The sequence below is a fragment of the Corylus avellana genome, chromosome ca5 (assembly GCF_901000735.1).
Source record: "Corylus avellana chromosome ca5, CavTom2PMs-1.0".
In the NCBI taxonomy this organism is placed as follows: domain Eukaryota; kingdom Viridiplantae; phylum Streptophyta; class Magnoliopsida; order Fagales; family Betulaceae; genus Corylus; species Corylus avellana.
The window spans coordinates 27,173,464-27,193,229 of NC_081545.1; the positions used below are offsets into that span (position 1 = coordinate 27,173,464).

General features: G+C 35.0%; 1 protein-coding gene and 1 pseudogene across 1 annotated transcript; one reads left to right on the forward strand and one right to left on the reverse strand.

The window, feature by feature from the left end:
• The first annotated feature begins 1 nt into the window (after position 1).
• On the forward strand, positions 2 to 2,872 carry LOC132182058 (probable LRR receptor-like serine/threonine-protein kinase At3g47570; annotated as a pseudogene).
• Positions 2,873 to 11,358: 8,486 nt separating this feature from the next.
• LOC132182716 (cytochrome P450 89A2-like) lies at positions 11,359 to 13,041 on the reverse strand. The gene has a single exon (XM_059596037.1). It carries the CDS (start codon positions 12,958 to 12,960, stop codon positions 11,431 to 11,433), a length of 1,530 nt encoding a protein of 509 aa, XP_059452020.1. The 5' UTR covers positions 12,961 to 13,041; the 3' UTR covers positions 11,359 to 11,430.
• Positions 13,042 to 19,766: the final 6,725 nt, after the last annotated feature.

Sequence of the window (19,766 nt, forward strand, 5' to 3'; positions counted from 1 at the left end):
GATCCCTTTCTCCTTAGGTAACTTAACTAAATTGACAATACTCCATATGAATACAAACAGATTTGAAGGAAGTATACCCCCAAGCCTAGGAAACTGCCAAAATTTGCTTCATCTAACCCTTGATAGTAACAATCTCAATGGTACAATACCAAAAGAGGTTATTGGTCTTTCTTCCCTTTCGATTTCTTTGGACATGTCTCATAATTTTTTGACAGGAACACTACCATTTGAAGTGAGTAACTTAAAAAATCTTGCAAATTTAGATCTCTCGAAGAATAAATTAACTGGTGAAATTCCTACTTCCCTTGGTAGTTGTACTAGTTTGGTGAGTTTGCATTTGGAGGATAATTCCTTTGAATGAGTAATTCCTACATCTTTGAAGACACTAAGAGGTTTAGAAGAAATTGATCTTTCTCACAATAACTTGTCAGGACAGATTCCTGAATTTCTCGGCAAGTTTTTGTCACTTAAGCATCTCAATCTTTCTCATAATAATCTCGAGGGAAAAGTGCCAAGTGAATGGATTTTTTCAAATGTAAGTGCTATTTCAATCTTTGGAAATGACAAGTTGTGTGGTGGTATCCCAGAATTACTTTTACCAAAATGCTACACAAAGAGTCCACGCTCATTCGTGAAACACCTTGCATTCAAAGTAGTAATTCTTCTCATATTGGTACTTGCTCTATTGTGTTTTTTCCTCACATGTTGTATGGTTAAAAAATGGAGAAAGAGGCGTTTGGCCACATCTTCCTTAAAGGATTGGCAATTTGCATCTATATCTTACGCAGAACTCCATGCATCAACTAATGGTTTCTCTGTAGACAATTTGATCGGTTCTGGTAGTTTTGGTTCTGTATACAAAGGAGTTCTTTCTAGCAATGGAGCAATTGTTGCAGTTAAAGTGTTAAACCTTCAACTGCGAGGTGCTTCCAAGAGTTTCATAAATGAATGCAATGCTTTGAGAAGTTTACGCCATCGTAATCTTCCTAAGATTATAACTGCTTGCTCAAGCATTGATCATCAAGGGAATGACTTTAAGAGCCTAGTTTTTGAGTTCATGTCTAATGGAAGCCTAGACCAATGGTTGCATCCTATAGAGGATGAGCAACATCGATGCAAGAGATTGAGCTTTATTCAGAGATTGACAATTGCCATAGATGTTGCTTATGCATTGGAATATATTCATCTCCATTGCCACATGCCGATTGTTCACTGCGATGTAAAGCCAAGCAATGTCCTCCTCAATGAGGATATGGTAGCCCATGTTGGCGACTTTGGATTAGCAAAGTTTGTCTTTGAAGCATCACATAATCTCTCCAAAAATCAATCCATGCCAGACTGCTTGTCAAGTGTGCTGAAGGGTTCCATTGGATACATTCCTCCAGGTATGTTTTCAACTAGTAACTCAACTCAAAATAGGGGGCGAGGGCCTCCTTCGTCCTCCCTGATTCTTTCTACCAATTAAATAAGTGTTTCTTTTTCTTTCTAGAAAAAATTCTCAAAATTGTTAAATAGTAGTACATATGCATTAGTGGATAAATTCTTAAGTTTAGAAGACTATAATATCTTAGTGATAATGTATCAATAAATTGCAGAGTATGGGATGGGTGGCCAAGTTTCCATACCTGGAGACATTTACAGCTTTGGGGTACTCTTGCTCGAGATGTTCACTGGGAAAAGACCTACCGATGACATGTTCAAAGATGGTTTGAGCATTCACATGTTTACTGCAATGGCTTTGCCAGAACGTGTCATGGATATAGTAGACTCATCAATGCCCCTTGAAGAAGATGAAGAAGCTGCTCATGATGAGACAAATAACGATGGCATAGAAGAAAGCGCAATAATTGAAGAAGTTGATCGTCATTTCAATGTCAAAAGCAGAGTAGAGGATTACTTGGTCTCAGTGTTGCAGATTGGATTGCTATGCTCTACAACATCACCTTGTGAGCGGATGCCCACAAATGACGTTGTCTCCAAACTAAGTGCAATTAGAGACACATTTCTTAGATTTAAGAATGAGATCAGAAGAAGAAGAAGAAGAAGAAGAAGAGGAAGAACAATGAGCTAGGTAAGCTAACTTGTGTATTTGATTGACTGCCATTCAAATCATCATAATGAAAAAAGCAAAAAAAAAAAATACCATTAAAAAAAAATCACTTCTATTAGGAGCATTTCTTTACACGTTGCTTGCATTTTACATTTATGGAATCAAATGGGATATAATCTCACTATTTTACATTCTTAAACGAAATTCCAGAAAGTATCTTAATTATTTGAGATTGAGAAAAAAAAATGTTGTATTTTTCTTCATACATATTCGAAGGAGCCATGAATATGTCGTATAAGTGTAGATGCCATATTATATTTTTGGCATTGCAATGAAGAATTATTTATATAAAGATGGAGATGAGTCTTGTGCACAAGTTACACGAAATTATAGAATCAGTGTTTCTAACCAACAAAATGAAAGAAACAAAGAAGCTAATTAATGGTCCAACTTGTCACGTATATGTCAACCAACTTTTGTTGAATTTTAAATTTCACTTAATACAAATTAACTTCAGTCACTTAAAATATTGATAACTTGAGAAAACTCATTAATTATTATTAAAATGGGAATTAGTAAAACTAGAGTTTCAAGCTCCTTTGATTCCACGAGGACCATCATAAAAAATAAGACGTCCAAAAAATTCATCATAATATCCTAAATCTTGAATATCGTATGCGTGTGGATTAGATGCATACACCTCTGAATCAATTGGATTGACAAAATTAAACGTTGCATTCTCATATGCAGCTCCAATTAGTCGACTATGAGCAGCATATGCTGAAGACTTCCAACGTGGAGGAGGAAGGCCAGTACCCATAGGGGGACTCGGCTGGTCTAGTGGACTGTAAACTTCTCCTCCCCAATCAGCTTGATTGCCAAACTCACTCAATTTTCCAAATAGTGTCGGGGCCCAAAAACCAACTAGATAGTTCTCTTCTTCATAGTATATAATGACCAGACAAATTTTGTTGAATATGGCCCGTCAAGTATTTCCTACCATGTGATAGTAAGTAAAAATGAAACAAAATTTAGTGTAAAACATATATTCATGGCTATGGATTTGTTCAGTAATTTAACGAACATCTAAAATCACATATTCCCTTTCATACCTTATTGATTCGCAATTTAAGGGGAAATTGTGGTAGTCCACCTATAACAGAAGTCACATCTATGGGCCAACCTAGAGGCATTTCTGAATTTATTTGCACATATCCAGGACATTGTTGATTGAAACATTGTGTTCTTCCATCAATATGGTAGAATGAGTTCATAGAATAAAATATTTTTCTATCAATACAAAAATATATATGAAATATAAATCCATTGATTTGTTACAAATAGTTTTTTAAAAATGAAATTACTGAACACAATCTACAAAAACCCACCGTGAGGTGCGCAAATAGCCAAGTTTGATTGTCTTTGAACAATAAAGGATTTACTTAAAAAAAAAAAATTGCTTAGTATGTTTGTATCTATTAGGATATAGCAAAAATTCTTAGCAAAGGATAAACTATCTTAAAATAGGGAATTACCGTGAAGCCTGTTTTTATGGTGTCAAAACCATTTGAAAGTGTCACCGGAATGCACTATACTGAGACCCAGTAACTCCTTCTGTATGAAATATGCTAAAAAATGATTCAATTCCAGCAAGCTTCCTATTGGGGTCAATTTTTGTTTGAAGTATTGCATACTGCATGAGATAACCATATTCTTAATTCACTTGCATCACTAACACTAGTGTAGATTCACGAACAAAAAATAATACATTTTTTTTAACACAAAAAAAAAATGATACTTACATGATGTCCAGGTTCTTCGTCGATATTTGAAGAATATTTCTTTGAAAGCATTTTGGATCTTGACAAGTCGTCTTTACTGATTCTTATTATAGGAACTGTTCCTTAAGGACATCCTGGACCTTTTAGCCCAATATTTAATGGTAATTTCCCTTTGGCTCTCATTCCTTGTAAAAACAACTTATGTTTCATCTGTAATGATACTCTTGAAAGGTTAGAACAATATCAGTTCTATCAATTAGCATTTGAAAAGAAAAAAGATTTGCATTAACAGTTCAACCTCAAATGTACGTAGTATTCTTCCAAAAAGGATGATCAAAGCCAGGTTGTTTGTAGAAATCAATACAATCGTATATATCTCCATCTCTTGTCTGTAGATTTCAAATCAAAATCTAATAATAATTAATTACAAGCTTAATGGTGATTTTAAGAGTCACATCATTCTTGGAGGGACACAAAAGTGATACAAGAAGGACTTGTGGCATGACTTCGTGCCTATTTTACCTTAAAGTTAGCCAATAAATTAAAAACGGTTTCAAAATTATTGGAGTCTAATAATATGAAATAAAATAGGATATATAAATAATGTATATGGCATTAAATTATATTATTACGATTAAGTGTGGCTTGAGCCCATGGATGACTCTTAATCTCTTATATACATAGAGGTGCATGCTAGGATAGGGAGCTTGATTTTTATCCTGATCATTAGTTCAATATCTTATGCAAAATATTTGAAATATGCATAGAAATAACGAATTAAAAGAATAACTTTTGGAAATCTTACTTGGATGCTTTTAATTGCAGAAGTTTTAAGATTTATAAGTCCCTTCTTGAATTTCTGTTCTTCCTTTAAAGATAATCCCCAATCTGCTTCAACTAGATTTCTGCTAAGATAGAGAAAGCACAGGAAGAAAACTATTAAGTCCACCCTTGCCGCCATGATCGGTAAACACATATGAGTGTAAACACAAATATTATTATCCTAGAAAACACACATATTTATAGGAAATGACATTACTTGCTTGGTAAACCATAAATATTGTCCAGCCTTAATATGCCATCTGTATTAATTAAAATATTTATAGGATTGCACAATAATAATGACATTAAATTCTCCAAACTAAACATACCAATTGCATTAATTACGAAGGCTATAAAATTGTCAAATAATAATGACAATAATGAAAATGATGATTATAACTTCTTCATAAATTGACAATAATTAAATGAACATCATTTAAGACAGATAGCCTTTAATAATTCAGATTCAAGTACTACTAACTGACAATAAATGTACAAGTTTAACATTCTCATTAGGAGAGGTCCCTCCTCCTCTTCCCCTCCCCCTCTACTCTCGCTCCTATCCTCTCCCTCCCCTTCTCCTTTTTTTCTTGTTTTCTCTTTTTTTTTCTTATTGCTTGTAGGTGTTCTTCGACCAGACCAGCAACTTCGACCTCTTCCACTATGATGTGCCGCTCATCTCCTGCTTGAGATCAGTGAGGTTTTAGATCTAGGTCTTTAAACTTAGATCTACTCTTCTCAACCGATTTTCACTTCGCCACGCGCCAACACAGGCCAGTGCGCATCGTCTCCTTCATTCCGACCATTACTGCTGCTTGCTAGTTGTTTGTTTATATTTTTGTTCTTGAATAAGAGTTTTATTCTCTCAAGATCTACCTCATGAGCAATCTATGGGGTGAAAATGATTAGATCAGTGTGAGAAATTTTCTCTCACGGTCGGAAAATAAAGGTTGGAAAATATAGCTACCTATGTCTTAGATCTAGTATGTCCAAGAGTAGATATGTGCATTAATCGCAATTGTACATCAATTTGCGAAAAAGTTGAAGTCATAGATAGTATGCAATTGTAAGATTTGTATTGTATCTATGACATTGTAACCTCATAACTTTGGGCTATGATTTTTTAGAGCTTTTATATTCTATAATGTAAGAGCTTTATGTTCTGGATCTTATTATCAATGAAATTGCGAAGATTCCCATTAAAAAAAAAAAAAAAATGATAATAAATGTGAGTAATTTGGATTTTTCAATTCTCAACAATTATTTTTAAATTAAAATTTGAAGATTATATTGTTGATTTTCTGTTTTTTTCTATTATAAAATGCTGTATTTGTATCTCCATTTATTGCTTTATTTTCTATGTATTTATTGTTGGGTTCCTTAGATTTTTTGGGTTTTAGTCTCTATGCCATTGTGGTTTGATCTTGTAGTGGAGACTTGCACTACTAGATATATATGAGTAATTCTATAAGTCACTCTTGTGTCCTTCTTGTGTAACTTTAAGAATAAGATGGCTTTTAAGATTATCATTTAATCAAAATTCAATAACAATCAATCATAAGGTCAATAGTGATTTTAGAAGTCACATCATTGTTTGAGTGACACGTACAAGAATGACTTCTAGCATTACTCGTAGATATAGTACTCACTCTACATCGACTCTTGTTTTGAATTTTGATAGTTTCTTTCCCGCTTCAGCTTCTTTCGAATGGTTGTTAGAGTTTCTTAGTGGGGATTCATATAGGGTTATAATTAAGAGACCTCTTAAGGTTCGTGCACCTTTAAAAATGGTTGTGGGACCTCTTGAAGTTCATGCCCCTATATGTTGCATTTTACCTCAATAACCACTTTATGCAGTCTTTTAGAGAGCATCATGTCATTTGTTTAGCCCATTCATATTTTTTTCAAGTATACTTTTGTATTGTTATTTTCATTTTGGGTTTGTTGTTAATAAGCTAACCCATTTTTTTCGATATTTTGATCCTATTGTAATCCTTTCTCATTCTCCATATATGGCATCGACTACTGAATCCTTCTTTGCTCTCTACAATCCGCCAAATTCACAAACTGATATTAACCCAAACCGCTACAGCCTCACCTCTATGAATTGTGCTCAACACTACTGGAGCATAGCCCATGCTCACAAATTTGCTTCTTGAAACTATGAAAATAAACTTGATATGGCGACAAAAATAAAGACAATATCCTCAAAATTTCTTCCTCCTTCAGCTAACAAAACATACCACGTAAAAATTCCAAACAAAATCAACCGCCCAAAAAAAGAAAAAACAACCAATGACAAGCAATTTCGCCACCCCCAACCCAAAACAATTAAAAATTGCAAGAATTTGATCACCTTGCTCAAAGAAACAAATGGCAACCCAAAAGCCGGTGGGCTTAGGCTAATTTCAACGGCGGAAGAGGCAGGGGTGGTTTAAGTGTCTATGAGTGGGGTAATTATGTATAAATTATTCTTTTTTGGTTGATGGGGATTTTGGTAGGCTGATTTGATACTTTCAACTATATTGTCTTTGGCCGGTGTTCTTACTTCTTAGTTTACTTGTGAAAATTTTATTAGAATCTTTAAAACCAAAAAAATATGAATGTGATTTTTTATATTTAGAGAAACTGTGGACGTATTTTCATTTCCATTTCAATGGCTTTCACATCTTGACATGCAAGCAGGTTACGTGACGTCATCTTAGTTCCCTCCTTCTCAAACGTCTTTTTAATTAATCTCTTTCGTAGTGTACGCGTGTCTCTAATCATCTCGTGAGAAATTGAAGTGCATGAAGCCTATTTTTTTACTTTCTAAAATCTTATATATCCAACAAAACGATCCAGTAATAATATTATGTGTGCTTAAATTCTATTTCTTTTCTTCTTCTTTTTTCTTTTAAAAAAAAAAAAAAAAACCCTATCTATATAACTCTAAAGAGGCATTGTGCTATTGAATTTTTTTTTTTTTTTTGGTGGAAAAAGGCCATCATAATAAAGTTAGGAAAAAAAAACCCTAAATATATATATGCTAAAAGTTTTTTTTTTTTTTTTTTAATTTTAACACTTTTGTGTTGTTTTCTTTTGGGAGGGGGGTGATTCCATTACCTTAGAAAAGAACATGTGGAATGGGTATGCCTGAAGTTACCATGTGCAGGATATACAGAAATTAAACAAAGAAAGCTAATAGGCAGAGATACACATAACTCTTGGACAAAACTTTTTTTAAAAAAATAAATAAATAATGAAGTTTCCCCTAGACAACTTGATAAAGCATAATGGGAACAAATTTTTTGATGGTGATAATGGGAATACATTAAAAGGAAAAGAGAGATTTGCTAAGCTTTAGATTTTTTTTTTTTTTTTTTTGACATGTCCAAATAAGAGGAGGAGAGGAATACGAACTAGAGACTTTCATTTTATAAGGTATGATTTTCAGCCGATTAAACTACTTCTTGGAGACCTAAACTTTATATTCCTAACATGAGAACAAAGACATGAATATTTTAACAAACTGCGCGCAATTACAAAATGTTTTTTTTTTTAATTTTTGTTTTGCTGGCAACTCAACAAAATCCTTCTCTCTGTCCATGGCAGTTGAATAGTTTGGAATGAGCAGATTAGACCAATTTTACATGAGTGCCACATGGTCGACCATGGATCAGCTCCCAACTACAAAAGCATATGTATTCTGAAAATTTTGACACGCGTGCGTACGTACATTCATAAATGGTGCTTGTTCCACCAAAAGTAAAATTCTTTGGCGCAATCTCCCGAATCGAGGAAATATCTCTAAAAGATTGATATTCAGCTATCGGGTCAAAGTAGGGAGTGTTCCCAAATGATGAAAGATGATTTGGTAAATGTCCTCGTCACACGAGGTATAAACTAAAATATACTAAATTATCTTCTTTACTTACTGGGAGCATCTCTAGCAGAAGAAGAAGGCAAAATAACTATTAAAAAAATATAAATTTTTACTTTAACTACTTATTTTTTCATTTACACTAACATATTCTCTATCATACTTTTTATTTTCTTTAAATGTTATTTTGTGTGGAAAAAAGTGTAAAAGAAAGAGTAGAAGAGAGAGTAAAAGAAAGAAAGTGAGAGAAAAAAATAATAAACAAAGTTTATGTCACACAAGATGAAAAAAATGTTAAATTAACTATTATGTTAGAGACGAAAAAACACACATAATAATCGAATTTGATAATTATTAAAAATTTGACTATTCTTTTAGACATGTTCTTAGGCATGTCTAAATTTGTGCATGAATGCATTTTGAAAGCACAAAAGAAAAAGAAACGAGGATTCTTTTGTGTTCCTTAAAAATGCTTCTGCTCAAATTAATGGCTATCAAATCGAACTTAGGTTGTTTGAAAGTTGGTCAGATATTTATATAGATAATCTGGTGCGATGTAAATATCTGAAAGTTGGTAAGAGCATTCCCAATGGAAGAGCCAAATGTTACTTTTATCTAAAATAGCTCTTCAAATGTTTAAAAAACCTCCTACATTGAATTAGCTAAAAGAAAATGTAAAATAGATATTTGATTGGAAGAACTAAAAAAAAAGCTAAATATAGCAGCACTTTTCAAGGGAGCTATTTTATTTTTCATTGTTTCTCTCACCTGTTTTCTATTTTTTCCAAATATTTTCCTACTTTTTCTCTGCATGTTCTTTTTTTCCCAAATTTTTTTTCTATTTTTCCTCTCACATGTTATCTTTTTTCTAAAACTTTTCTTACTTTTAATAATATTTTAATAAAATAGATAAAAATATGGCTAATTGGATGTAGAGACATTTAAAAATGACTTAGCTAAACTAGATAAAAGTGAGTTTTGAGGAGTTATTTTACATAAAAATATGGCTCCTCAATTGGGAATGCTCTAAGATGTTTATATAGATATTTTGGTACAATAGTTGGCATCAATTATTTGTTAAATTAACATCAAACTCCCTTTTAATAAGTGAGGTCTAACACGTGGAATATTTAATTTAAATGTGGTGATTTAACGGAGGCAAAGTTTAATCCCATGACGTTTGGCTCTGATCCCATATTAAACTACCAATTATCCCAAAAGCTTAAACTGATAAGAATAGGTAAATTTAATCACTTAATCAATACTTTAACACTCTCCCTCACGTGTGGGCTCAAACTCAACAGAGATGGAAGTTGCCATTCTCCGCCTCCGGTGACCTTCCTTCATGAGTTCACGTCACCCATTACCAGCCCAATCCCGGCACCTTCCACCGCCCAACAATGGTAATTCAAATCTATTGAGATTCAATCTATTTCCATGTTTGAATCCCAGATGCCAGAAGGAGCAGCCACGAAAGGGATGGAAGGCACAATCAATCCTTCTCTCCCCTATTATAACTTACATTCATCATTCAGATCACTCGAGGATGCTCCAATGGTGATCATCAGAGTACTTGAGTTGTGCTACGAGTTTATCCCTTCATTGATGGTTCAATCCTAAAACCATCGGCGACACGAAAACCTTCACGGTCAGATTCGCACTGTAAACCTCCGCACCGCCCAACCTCCGTGTCGCCCCTGCACGCGGTAGCGATCGTCTATTGCACCATCCTGTTCAGCAAGGCGAACTGTCCACCATCGCAACCCCGCAGCCACCGTCTCTCCGACTCAGTCCAATGCCATCCCGCCATCAACGACCGGTCCACCACCACGACGCTGTGACGGATTTCATCTTACGCCAGATCGTGTAGATCGTGTTTCAGGATTGTTTTGTAGAGAAGTAGAAGTGTGTTTAGTTAGTGGGTTTGTTTTAATCCCTATTTGCTATTTCAGTTCACAGATATTCCTATTCTAGTTTAGGAATATGATATCTTGGTTTAGATTTTGAAACTTAGATCTGTTTGGTTATGGGACTAAGGTACTCCTTATCCCAGACTAATGTAATCTGTGAATAGGATATTCTTATGTTAAAAAAATAAAAATAAATAAAAATAAATAAAAAGTTGCCCATCCATTGGCCCATAGTTGGCCTATTTTTGTTCGGCTCTGTGGTATTATTTAAAATCCAGGCCATTTCAGCCCATAGTTGGCTCTCACTTCAGCCCTAAGTTGGCTCTGTCTTTTTATTTGGCTTTGTGGTATTATTTAAAACCCAGACTCACTTCAGCCTACAGTTGGCTCTCATTTCAGCCCAAAGTTGGCTTTCATTTTTGGCCCATAGATGGCCATCTTTTGTATTGTTTTGCTACCTCAAAAAAAAAAAAAAGTCAAACTCAAGGTTTCAGGATTTTTCACCTTGAGTTTGAGGGATGATGTTAAAGTATATTTGAATTACCCTAAAGTGAGGGATTAGATGAAGATTAAATTAGCCTAATTTAGGGATTTGATTACGATTTGATCACTCTAAATTAGGGAATTTGATTAATATTATATTTATGTGTAAGCTCTAAAAATAGAGCATTCCGTATTGTAAACAATCATTCAATAAGATCCTAAAGTAGCCTTTTGGACTTTATATAAGGATGTAGGTCGTTGACCAAACCACGTTAAAATTATTTTGTCTTTTTTTCTATTTATTATTCTGCATTTGATATTCATAGAATTATGAATTTCTTCATTTTTGACAAAGATCTAATACAATCAATACAACGAAAGATAAACAATACTTACCAAAAAAAAAAAAAATAAATTAAATAAAGACAAACAAAGTATGTAGCATGCATGTCCTACATGAGGCCACTACGTACATATGATAATTATTCATACACAAACAACTAACAGCTATGTACGTATTATCTACTTGACTCTTGGGATAACTTGAGCCCGCACCGGATTCTTCATAACAACCAAGAACTCTTCCTTCTCCGACAGATCAACACCATCCACCGCTTTCCACTCAAAATTCCAAATCAAATTTGCAACAAAATACTCTAGAATAAGGGATCCATATTTGTAACCGGGACACATCCTCCTCCCAGCACCAAAGGGCAACATCTTAAACGACGACACATCACCCACTTCTTCTCTATCGTCATCACTACTAGACCTACTCATCATTCTTTCAGGCCTAAACTCCATAGGATTCTCCCAAACCGTTGGATCGCGCCCTATTATTGCTGTCCCGATGAGCACCGTTGTATTTTTGGGGATAGTGTAGCCACATAACTCCATTTCTTCTGTGTTTGTGTGTGGAACTAAGGAGGTGTTTGGAGGGTGAATTCTGAGGCATTCGAGGATCACCGCTTTCAAATATGGAATCCTCTGCAAATCCTCCTCCTTAACCTCCTCCGCCCCTTGTTCCACAACTCGGCTGATTTCACCAAAAAGCTTGGCTTGAATATGTGGGTGCTTCACCAAATACGCCATGACCCAGTGGAACATCGTTGCAGTTGTGTCGGCGCCTGCGTTGATAAACTCAGAGCTCAAGCTGAGTACATCGGCCTCCTCAAGCTTACCGGCGCCCTCAGAAATTTCCAAATCCAGTAAGGTATCTGTGTATGTAACCAACTCCAATTCGTTGGCGCCCTTCTCTTGCTTCAACTTCTGGCGGGCTCTAATATGAGGCATCAGGATGTCGTATTGACGCTTTAAAAATTGAGTGTACCTTTGCCAGCGCTTTCTATAGACAAGCTTCCCCAGTCTCGGCCAGGAAGCGAAGACGCTGAACTCAGCGTAGCTGACAAGAAATGTATATTGTATGTGTTCGACTTCTCGAATTGCATCCTCACCGATGTCGCCATATGTCATGAGAATGAACAAGGAAAACACGGCGCGGTGGAGATGCTCAAAGAGTCGTACGGCGTCGCCTTCTGGCTTGGAACATTCGTTGAAGCTGTTAACCAATGTTTCCATGGATCGGTTGCGGGCGAAGGAGTAGGATTTCAAGCTAGAAGGGTGGAGAGCTTCGGACATGAGATTACGACGAAGGACACGCCAAGTAAGGCCATAGGGGGATCCCCCAATATCTTTGTGCTTGTTGCTGAGAACGTAGCTGACGGGGACAATTGGTGGGCGGTTTGCAAAGATTGCGCTGTTTTTAACAAGGGCTTGGTGGGCGATGGGGTAGGAGGTTATGAAAACGAGGGGTTTAGAGCCGACGAGGAGTGTCATGATGTGGCCATACTTTTGGGAGAGGTTAGAGAGGAGGGAACGAAGTTCAATTGTTGATTTGGGAAGTAAATGGAGGTGTCCTATTATGGGAAGAGAAGGGGGTCCTGGTGGGAACTCATTCTTTTTTGTGGTTTTGGAGGAGAAGAGAAGAGTTAAGAGGGTTTTTATGGAAAAGCATGCAGAGAGGGATAGGAGGATGATGAGCCAGAACTCCATGGATCGATCTAGCTAGCTACTCCAAGTATTAATTAGCTTGAAGATGGATGCATGTGCTGCATACCTCATTTATATGCAACAAGCCAACAACCATGGCCAACTCTGTAAGACCATGATGACCATGATGCATTAATGATGCAAGTACTAAACAAACATGTGTGAAGAAGCTTCTTTGGATCAGCCAGTTGCCTCGATCCGTACGTCTCTCTTTCTCTTGGGCATTGTTCATTCTTTTCTTTTCCTTTCTCTAAATTATCTCGTTTTTTACCACTATCCTCCAAGGGATGGTGGCGCTGCATGTGTAGTGGGTCAGGCCTTGCTTATGATATTATTATTATTATTATTTTTCTATTCAAAGCGGGAGAGGGGGAAAAGGGGATTATGATATTTGTTTTCTCGGCCACTTGTCTAAGAGCACTTTTAGCAAACTCCATATAAGAAAATTTATTCTCTGAGTTTGAGAAATATGTTCAAAAAATCGCAAAAAAAATCCTACAACAGACTCCCTAAATAAACCATAAACATTATGAGTTGATAACACATTTATTAAAAAAATATATATAAAAAAAATGATTCTCTATAATGCAATCCTAATGATTATTAAAATATAAAAAAAAAATGATTATCTCTCTTCTCTCCTCTCATATTTATAATATAATTAAAAAAAACAAATATTTTAATGATATAGGAAATGATTAAGAGAAGCTATTGGAGTGTATTTTAACATATGGAAGTAAAATGTAGTTTTGATTCTTAAATGTAGAAAAAATGACGAAGAAGCTGTTGAAAATGCTCTAAATTCATGACTTGGTCTCATTATGCCACGTAGTAATTATGTTTTGCCCTCTTTTTCGGTACTATTTCTTTCTTATTAATTTTTTTTTTATATAAAATTTTTGGAATTAAATGTAAATCGTTAAAAAAAAATTACAATTTTTTTTAATCCCACCTAATTTGTCAAATCTCGAAATAAATACCTCCTCCAATTCCATAAAAGAAAAGTTGTGAGAGAAGGTACACGTTTCAAAATTTGTCTCCAACAATTAATTTTCAAAATATGTCATAATCTTTTTTTTTTTTTTTTTTTTTAAAGAAATACATTCCAATTTCATTAATAATAATCACGAACATAAAGCTCTTACATCGCAGGAGCACAAAGCCCTAAAAATGCAAATTATAGCCGAAGCTATAAGGATACAACATCACCTAAAACCTCCGCTAGCCTATGACTAGTTTTCAGTTGAAATAACAGATTTGCATAAGACAGACACAATCCAATGCATAGGTAGCGCAAATTCCTCCTCGACCCAAAAGCCAGGATGAAGTTCACGTCCACAACTCGAAGGTTTGGACTAAAATTCACATCCATGACCTAAAAGATCTGGACCAAAGTTCAGTTCACATCCAAGCAGGCAGATCGAGTAGCCAAGCCTTATTACAAAACAGAAACAAGAAAACCGAAATAAAACGTGGGCGAACCAAAGAGGCAGGGCCTTATTACAAGCAAATAACAGGAATGAAATCCATACAGGGAAAAAACATGAACGAAGACAATACAAGGAAAATAAAACAAACAGGAACAAGCACACGCAGCGTGGATGTCGATTGTGCACTCGCCGGAAACTGACACCGGAAGGGAACGATGGAAGCTCGACGCGGTGGGGAAGCGAAAAAAGCCCAAAACAGTGGACGGAGGGTGGCGAAACCGATCGCTAGCTGGCCGGAAAACCATCGCAGCAGGGGACGTTGAAGCTCATCGCTGGAGGGGCACGAGAAAAGACCCAGCGGCGGACGGTGGGCAGCAGAGCGGGCGGAGGAGTCATAATATTATGTGTTGATAACACATTTAATAAAAAATAAAAAAAAATAAACAAGAGTCATCCGCGAGTTAAAGGTTATTGCTTGACTTTTTTTTTTGTCTTTTTTTTTTCGTGATACACATGGAGAGCTTCTTAATTTGTGGTATTGAAAGTTTGACAACACATATATCATAATATGGAATGGGTCCAATGGGAAATGCAATTCAATTGTTTGTTTTTTTTTTTAAAAAAAAAAAAAAAGAAGAAGAAACACAAAGAATACTAAAAAACTGACACTTGATATTATGTATTTCTCATATGAAATACATAATATAATACTAAGAAAACGAAGGTTAATATAAAAGTTCACACTTTATTTTTAGAATAATAATAATAATAATAATAATAATAATTAAGGTTAAATACCTTATTCACCGGCTACTGTGGTTTAACTTTTTTATTTTTTATTCCTAGGATTTATTTTTTTATCACTGGAGGCTTTCTAGTTTACCTAAAAATAGAGATAGTCCCTCAAGCTAAATTTCATTTAAAATTTGACGAAACGCTACTTCAGCACTAATCGCAAATTAACATGTGTTCATATAATTAATTTTAAAAATAATAATTTAAAAAAAAATAAAAACATTTAAAAATTATATATATATATATATATATATATAATGTGGCCGTAGCCACCCCTTGGCCACCACCAAGGAGCCAAAGTGGGGGTGGTTGTGGGAGGTTCATGAGTCTCTGATGAGTTTTTGTGGGAGGTTCATGAGTCTCTGATCCTGGTTATGAGAATTTGAGTTGGGTTCTTTTTTCTGTGGGATCAATGGCAAATGAAGATTCGATTGAGCTCAAATTCAGGCTCGCTGATGGCACCGGCATCGGGCCGAGCAAGTACAGTCCAGCTACCACTGTGGCATCTCTAAAAGGAAAAATACTTGCACAGCGGCCTAAAGGTTTGTTTGTAAATCTTTTCTCATCCTTTCTGACTCCTATCACCATTAATTTCCATGTTTGTGCTGTTCCAGATGATTGTCGATCTTCTGCACCTGTCAACAATTGTGTGCTATTTTGTTTAGCTTCAACGCAATTGGAGCCAAGGGGGGCCGAAACCATCTCTTTGGGAGTGGCTTGCCAACCCTAAACCTGCAAGATGGGGTGGCCAGGCCACCCCCACCCAAATGGCCAAGGGGTGGCTATATATGGCCACCCTTTTTTTTTTTTAATATATATATATATATAATTTTTTAATGTTTTTAATTTTAAAAAAAAATTATTATTTTTTTAATTAATTATATAAACACGTGTCAATTTATAATTAGTGCTGACATAGCGTTCCATCAAATTTTAGATAAAATTTAGATGGAAGAACCATTTCTATCTTTAGACAAACTAAAAGAAGCTCTTATGATAAAAAATAAATCTTAAAAATTAAAAAATAAAGAAATTAAACTACGAGATGTGAATAAAGTAGTACTATTGGCGACTAGGCGTTTCCTCGTGGAGCCTACATTTTTTTTTTTTGGTTAAAATTTTGTCTGTTTATACTTTATAGAGGCTGCTTTTCTTCAAGTTCAAATTTGTACGGTACGACTCTTGATATTTTTGTTGCGGAAAATTCTGGTCTCTATGGATAGTAGAGCCATCAGAAACTGCGTTCAACTTGTGCATATAATGATATAAACGAGTGCGGAAATTTTGTCATGGGAATTAGGGGATGGCTGAATATTCAATTGCGGTGTCCCCGTCGAATCGCCATCGGTAAGACTTTCGGTAACCAACTTTAACTCTGACTAGGTTTTTGCATCACTTGTTTTTGACCAAAAACATGTTTAATAAACATTTGTTTAGCCCAAAAAATAACCATATGGCCCCAAAAACAATTAATCTTGGCCCATAAAAATAGGCTTGGCCTAATATAAAAAGCTCACAACTAAGCAACTATCAACTTAACCTACTACACCGAGTTAATTAAAATAGTCTAAATTTATTATTGTTTGTATGAAATCGGTTAATTAACCAATTTTTTCGGTTTAGTAAGAGAAAATGCTTCTACGGTCACCAATTTAACCTCTAGTCAACCCTGTCGAGAAAACAAAACATTGGACCAAACCTATAAGCAAAACACACAACAAACGCTGTTTCAAACGAAACACTCAATCATGGACTCTTCTATGAAGACTTGCTCTGCATAGTCAAATCGGCCAGTCCATTTTGAATCCCGGAAAGTAGCACCTCAGCAGCCTGCAGTAGTGACAGAGACTTCATCTACAATTTCATAAAACCATCAATCATAACTCATAAGTGGCACGTACATTGAGAAACACCGTTATATATATATATATATAGCTAACAAAATTAATATGAATCTTTGTGCTTGAAATTTAAATAAAGATCAAACAATTTTAAATATGGGAACAGGCATCTCATCCATACAATAAACCTAGTGGTGTCTTGCAAGTGGGTCTGGTTGTGAGTTAGTGAAATCTGGTTTAGCCACCGAGAGTACCAGAAATCAAGCATGTCCAAACGGGCCTTAATGATGTCTAGACGAGAGCCACTGAGAGCACCAATGTTTGGTCATGCTCGGATAGTGCGTTTGTATGTTCGGACAGTCAGGATAACAGGTTCCCAAACCCTAGGCGTATCCGAACGAGGTGGCTAGGCCGTCCGGATACACCATCTTAAAACCTACGATTTCTACTACTGCCTATTTAAAAGTCTCTTTCTGAGACTTTAAAATTATGCTTTTCTGAGAGTCAAATACTGAGAGAAACCATCAAAGAGAATAATAAGGTTTTCTATCTAGGTTTTAGAAATTGAACACTTTAAACAACACTCTTGTTTTGTAATCCTCTTGTAATGTTCTCCAAATAGTGAAATTCGCTTCAACTTTGTGGACATCGCCTTTAGCAATGAACCACGTAAATTTTGTATTTTTGTGTGATTGCCTAATCTTGTTATTCCACGTTCTTCGTTCTTTTCGTGTTTCACGGGTCTTGGCAGGATAAAGTGATTTTATCCCCAACACTGGTTTGCACGGAAAATTCCTAGCTTTCGAGCATTCTAAGGGAACTAAGAAACTTTAGGAACCCAAAAATATATAGAGAAGACTTTCGGTCAATATTGTGTCAAGAAGACTAGAGAAAGTTTCTCTTTTGCAAAAGAAGTTCTCTTTAGTTTCGACGATAGTGATTTTGGGGTATATTGGGACTTTGTTTTTTCAATCACCACTAATTTCTACTTCAATTTTTTTTATATAGTAGAATTTCTTTCGAGTCGTCTTCAATCTTAGATGTAAGCTTGCTAAGCTGAATCATGCAAATATTAATGTCTTTGTGTAATTGAGCCTATTTTATAATGTTATTTCCTACGGCTTCTTTCAAGTCCTGAATATAAATTTGTCACAACAACTTGAACAAATAAACCAAGCCCCGTCCACTAATGTAACCATTTTTCATGTCAACATTTATGTGATATCATTACCCTTAATTTGCTGAACATGTACGTATTTGAATAATTTCAAAAATTAATTTGAGTATTTAAGTGATTTTTCATTGTTAACCATCATTTTGCATACTCTAGGGTTTCCTCCTATAATATTTATCTAAATGACATCATCTTTGTCTTGGACAGATTATTAGCGGCTCATGATTTAGCAAGGCCAAGGCCAAGGTTTGTGGGCTACGGCCCTAACTTCCCAATCTACCCTCTAGAGAAACAACAAGCATTTTTTCCTTTAATTTTCAACCCATGAGATCAACAACTACTTAGTCAGATTAGCACCTAAAATATTTAATTAAAATTAAAATTAAATTATGAAGATAACGTTTAAACTGAAAAATCTACTATAATACGTAGCATGCTAATTAATCAATTCTCCTAAAATTCTATGCTAATAAAAAATAATAATAAACTCACTAATTTAATTAATATTTGAATATGTAGTCAATTAGCACACATTTTATTTTGTATGAATTTAAGAAATGCTTCAAAACAGTAGCTGTTCTGTTCGATCAGCCGTCACCAACTTGTATACGCTATGTTTCAAAAAAAAAAAAAAAAAAAACTTGTATACGCTAATTCCAATTAATTTATTTTTGTTAAGGCTACTACCAATTACTTGAATCTGCTAGTTTTACGCATTGTAAATCCATATATATCATACTCGTTTGGAGTAATAATAATCAAGCTTAGCAATTTCTCTCTCTCTCTCTCTCTCTCTCTCTATATATATATATATATACTAATGAATTAGCAATTATATATTGCTTTGATAATAAAATAATAAGCACCATGCAATGCATCAAAAGACGTAAAACATCAACTTCCAATCTCGAAGCAAAAGAATTTCTACGATATTGAAAACTTCAAAGGCTTGGGGTTGCAACAATCACTACAAAAGTAGCTCATATTCTCATTATCAGCAGGAGATCTTCAACCATGATTGCTCAACACAATTACAAGCATTTCCTCGAATTAAGCTACCTAAAAGCCTCTATCCATGGGTTTGACCAGATTGTTTTGGGAGCTGCCACCGGAATAGAACAGTAATTTTATTTTTCCTCACCAGAATAAGCAAGAATTTATTTTAGGTTAATGATTATGTTGGCGATAAAGTTACATTTCGAAATTTGAAACATGTTTTAATCACCATATTTAATATTATTACGTACCCTAGTATGTGGGTAGTAGTGTAGAACCTATATGCTGCCTCACATATTTAATGGTGATTTTCAAAGGTAGGAGAATGAGAAACGAAGCACTTGCTCCTACTCTATACTGCTTAGTAGACAACAATAAAATAAATCCAAGTGTAATAAATGAATCTTTTCTTTTTCAGATCTAGTTTGTTTTTTTATTAGGGAAACTTCACTAAGGACCCCCAAACTTTCACCCGTTTTGAAATACCTTTTCTGAATTTCAAAATCTTTCAATTTAGTCTCCTGAACTCTTAATTGCTTTCAATTTGGACCCCTCCATCAGATTTTAAACGTC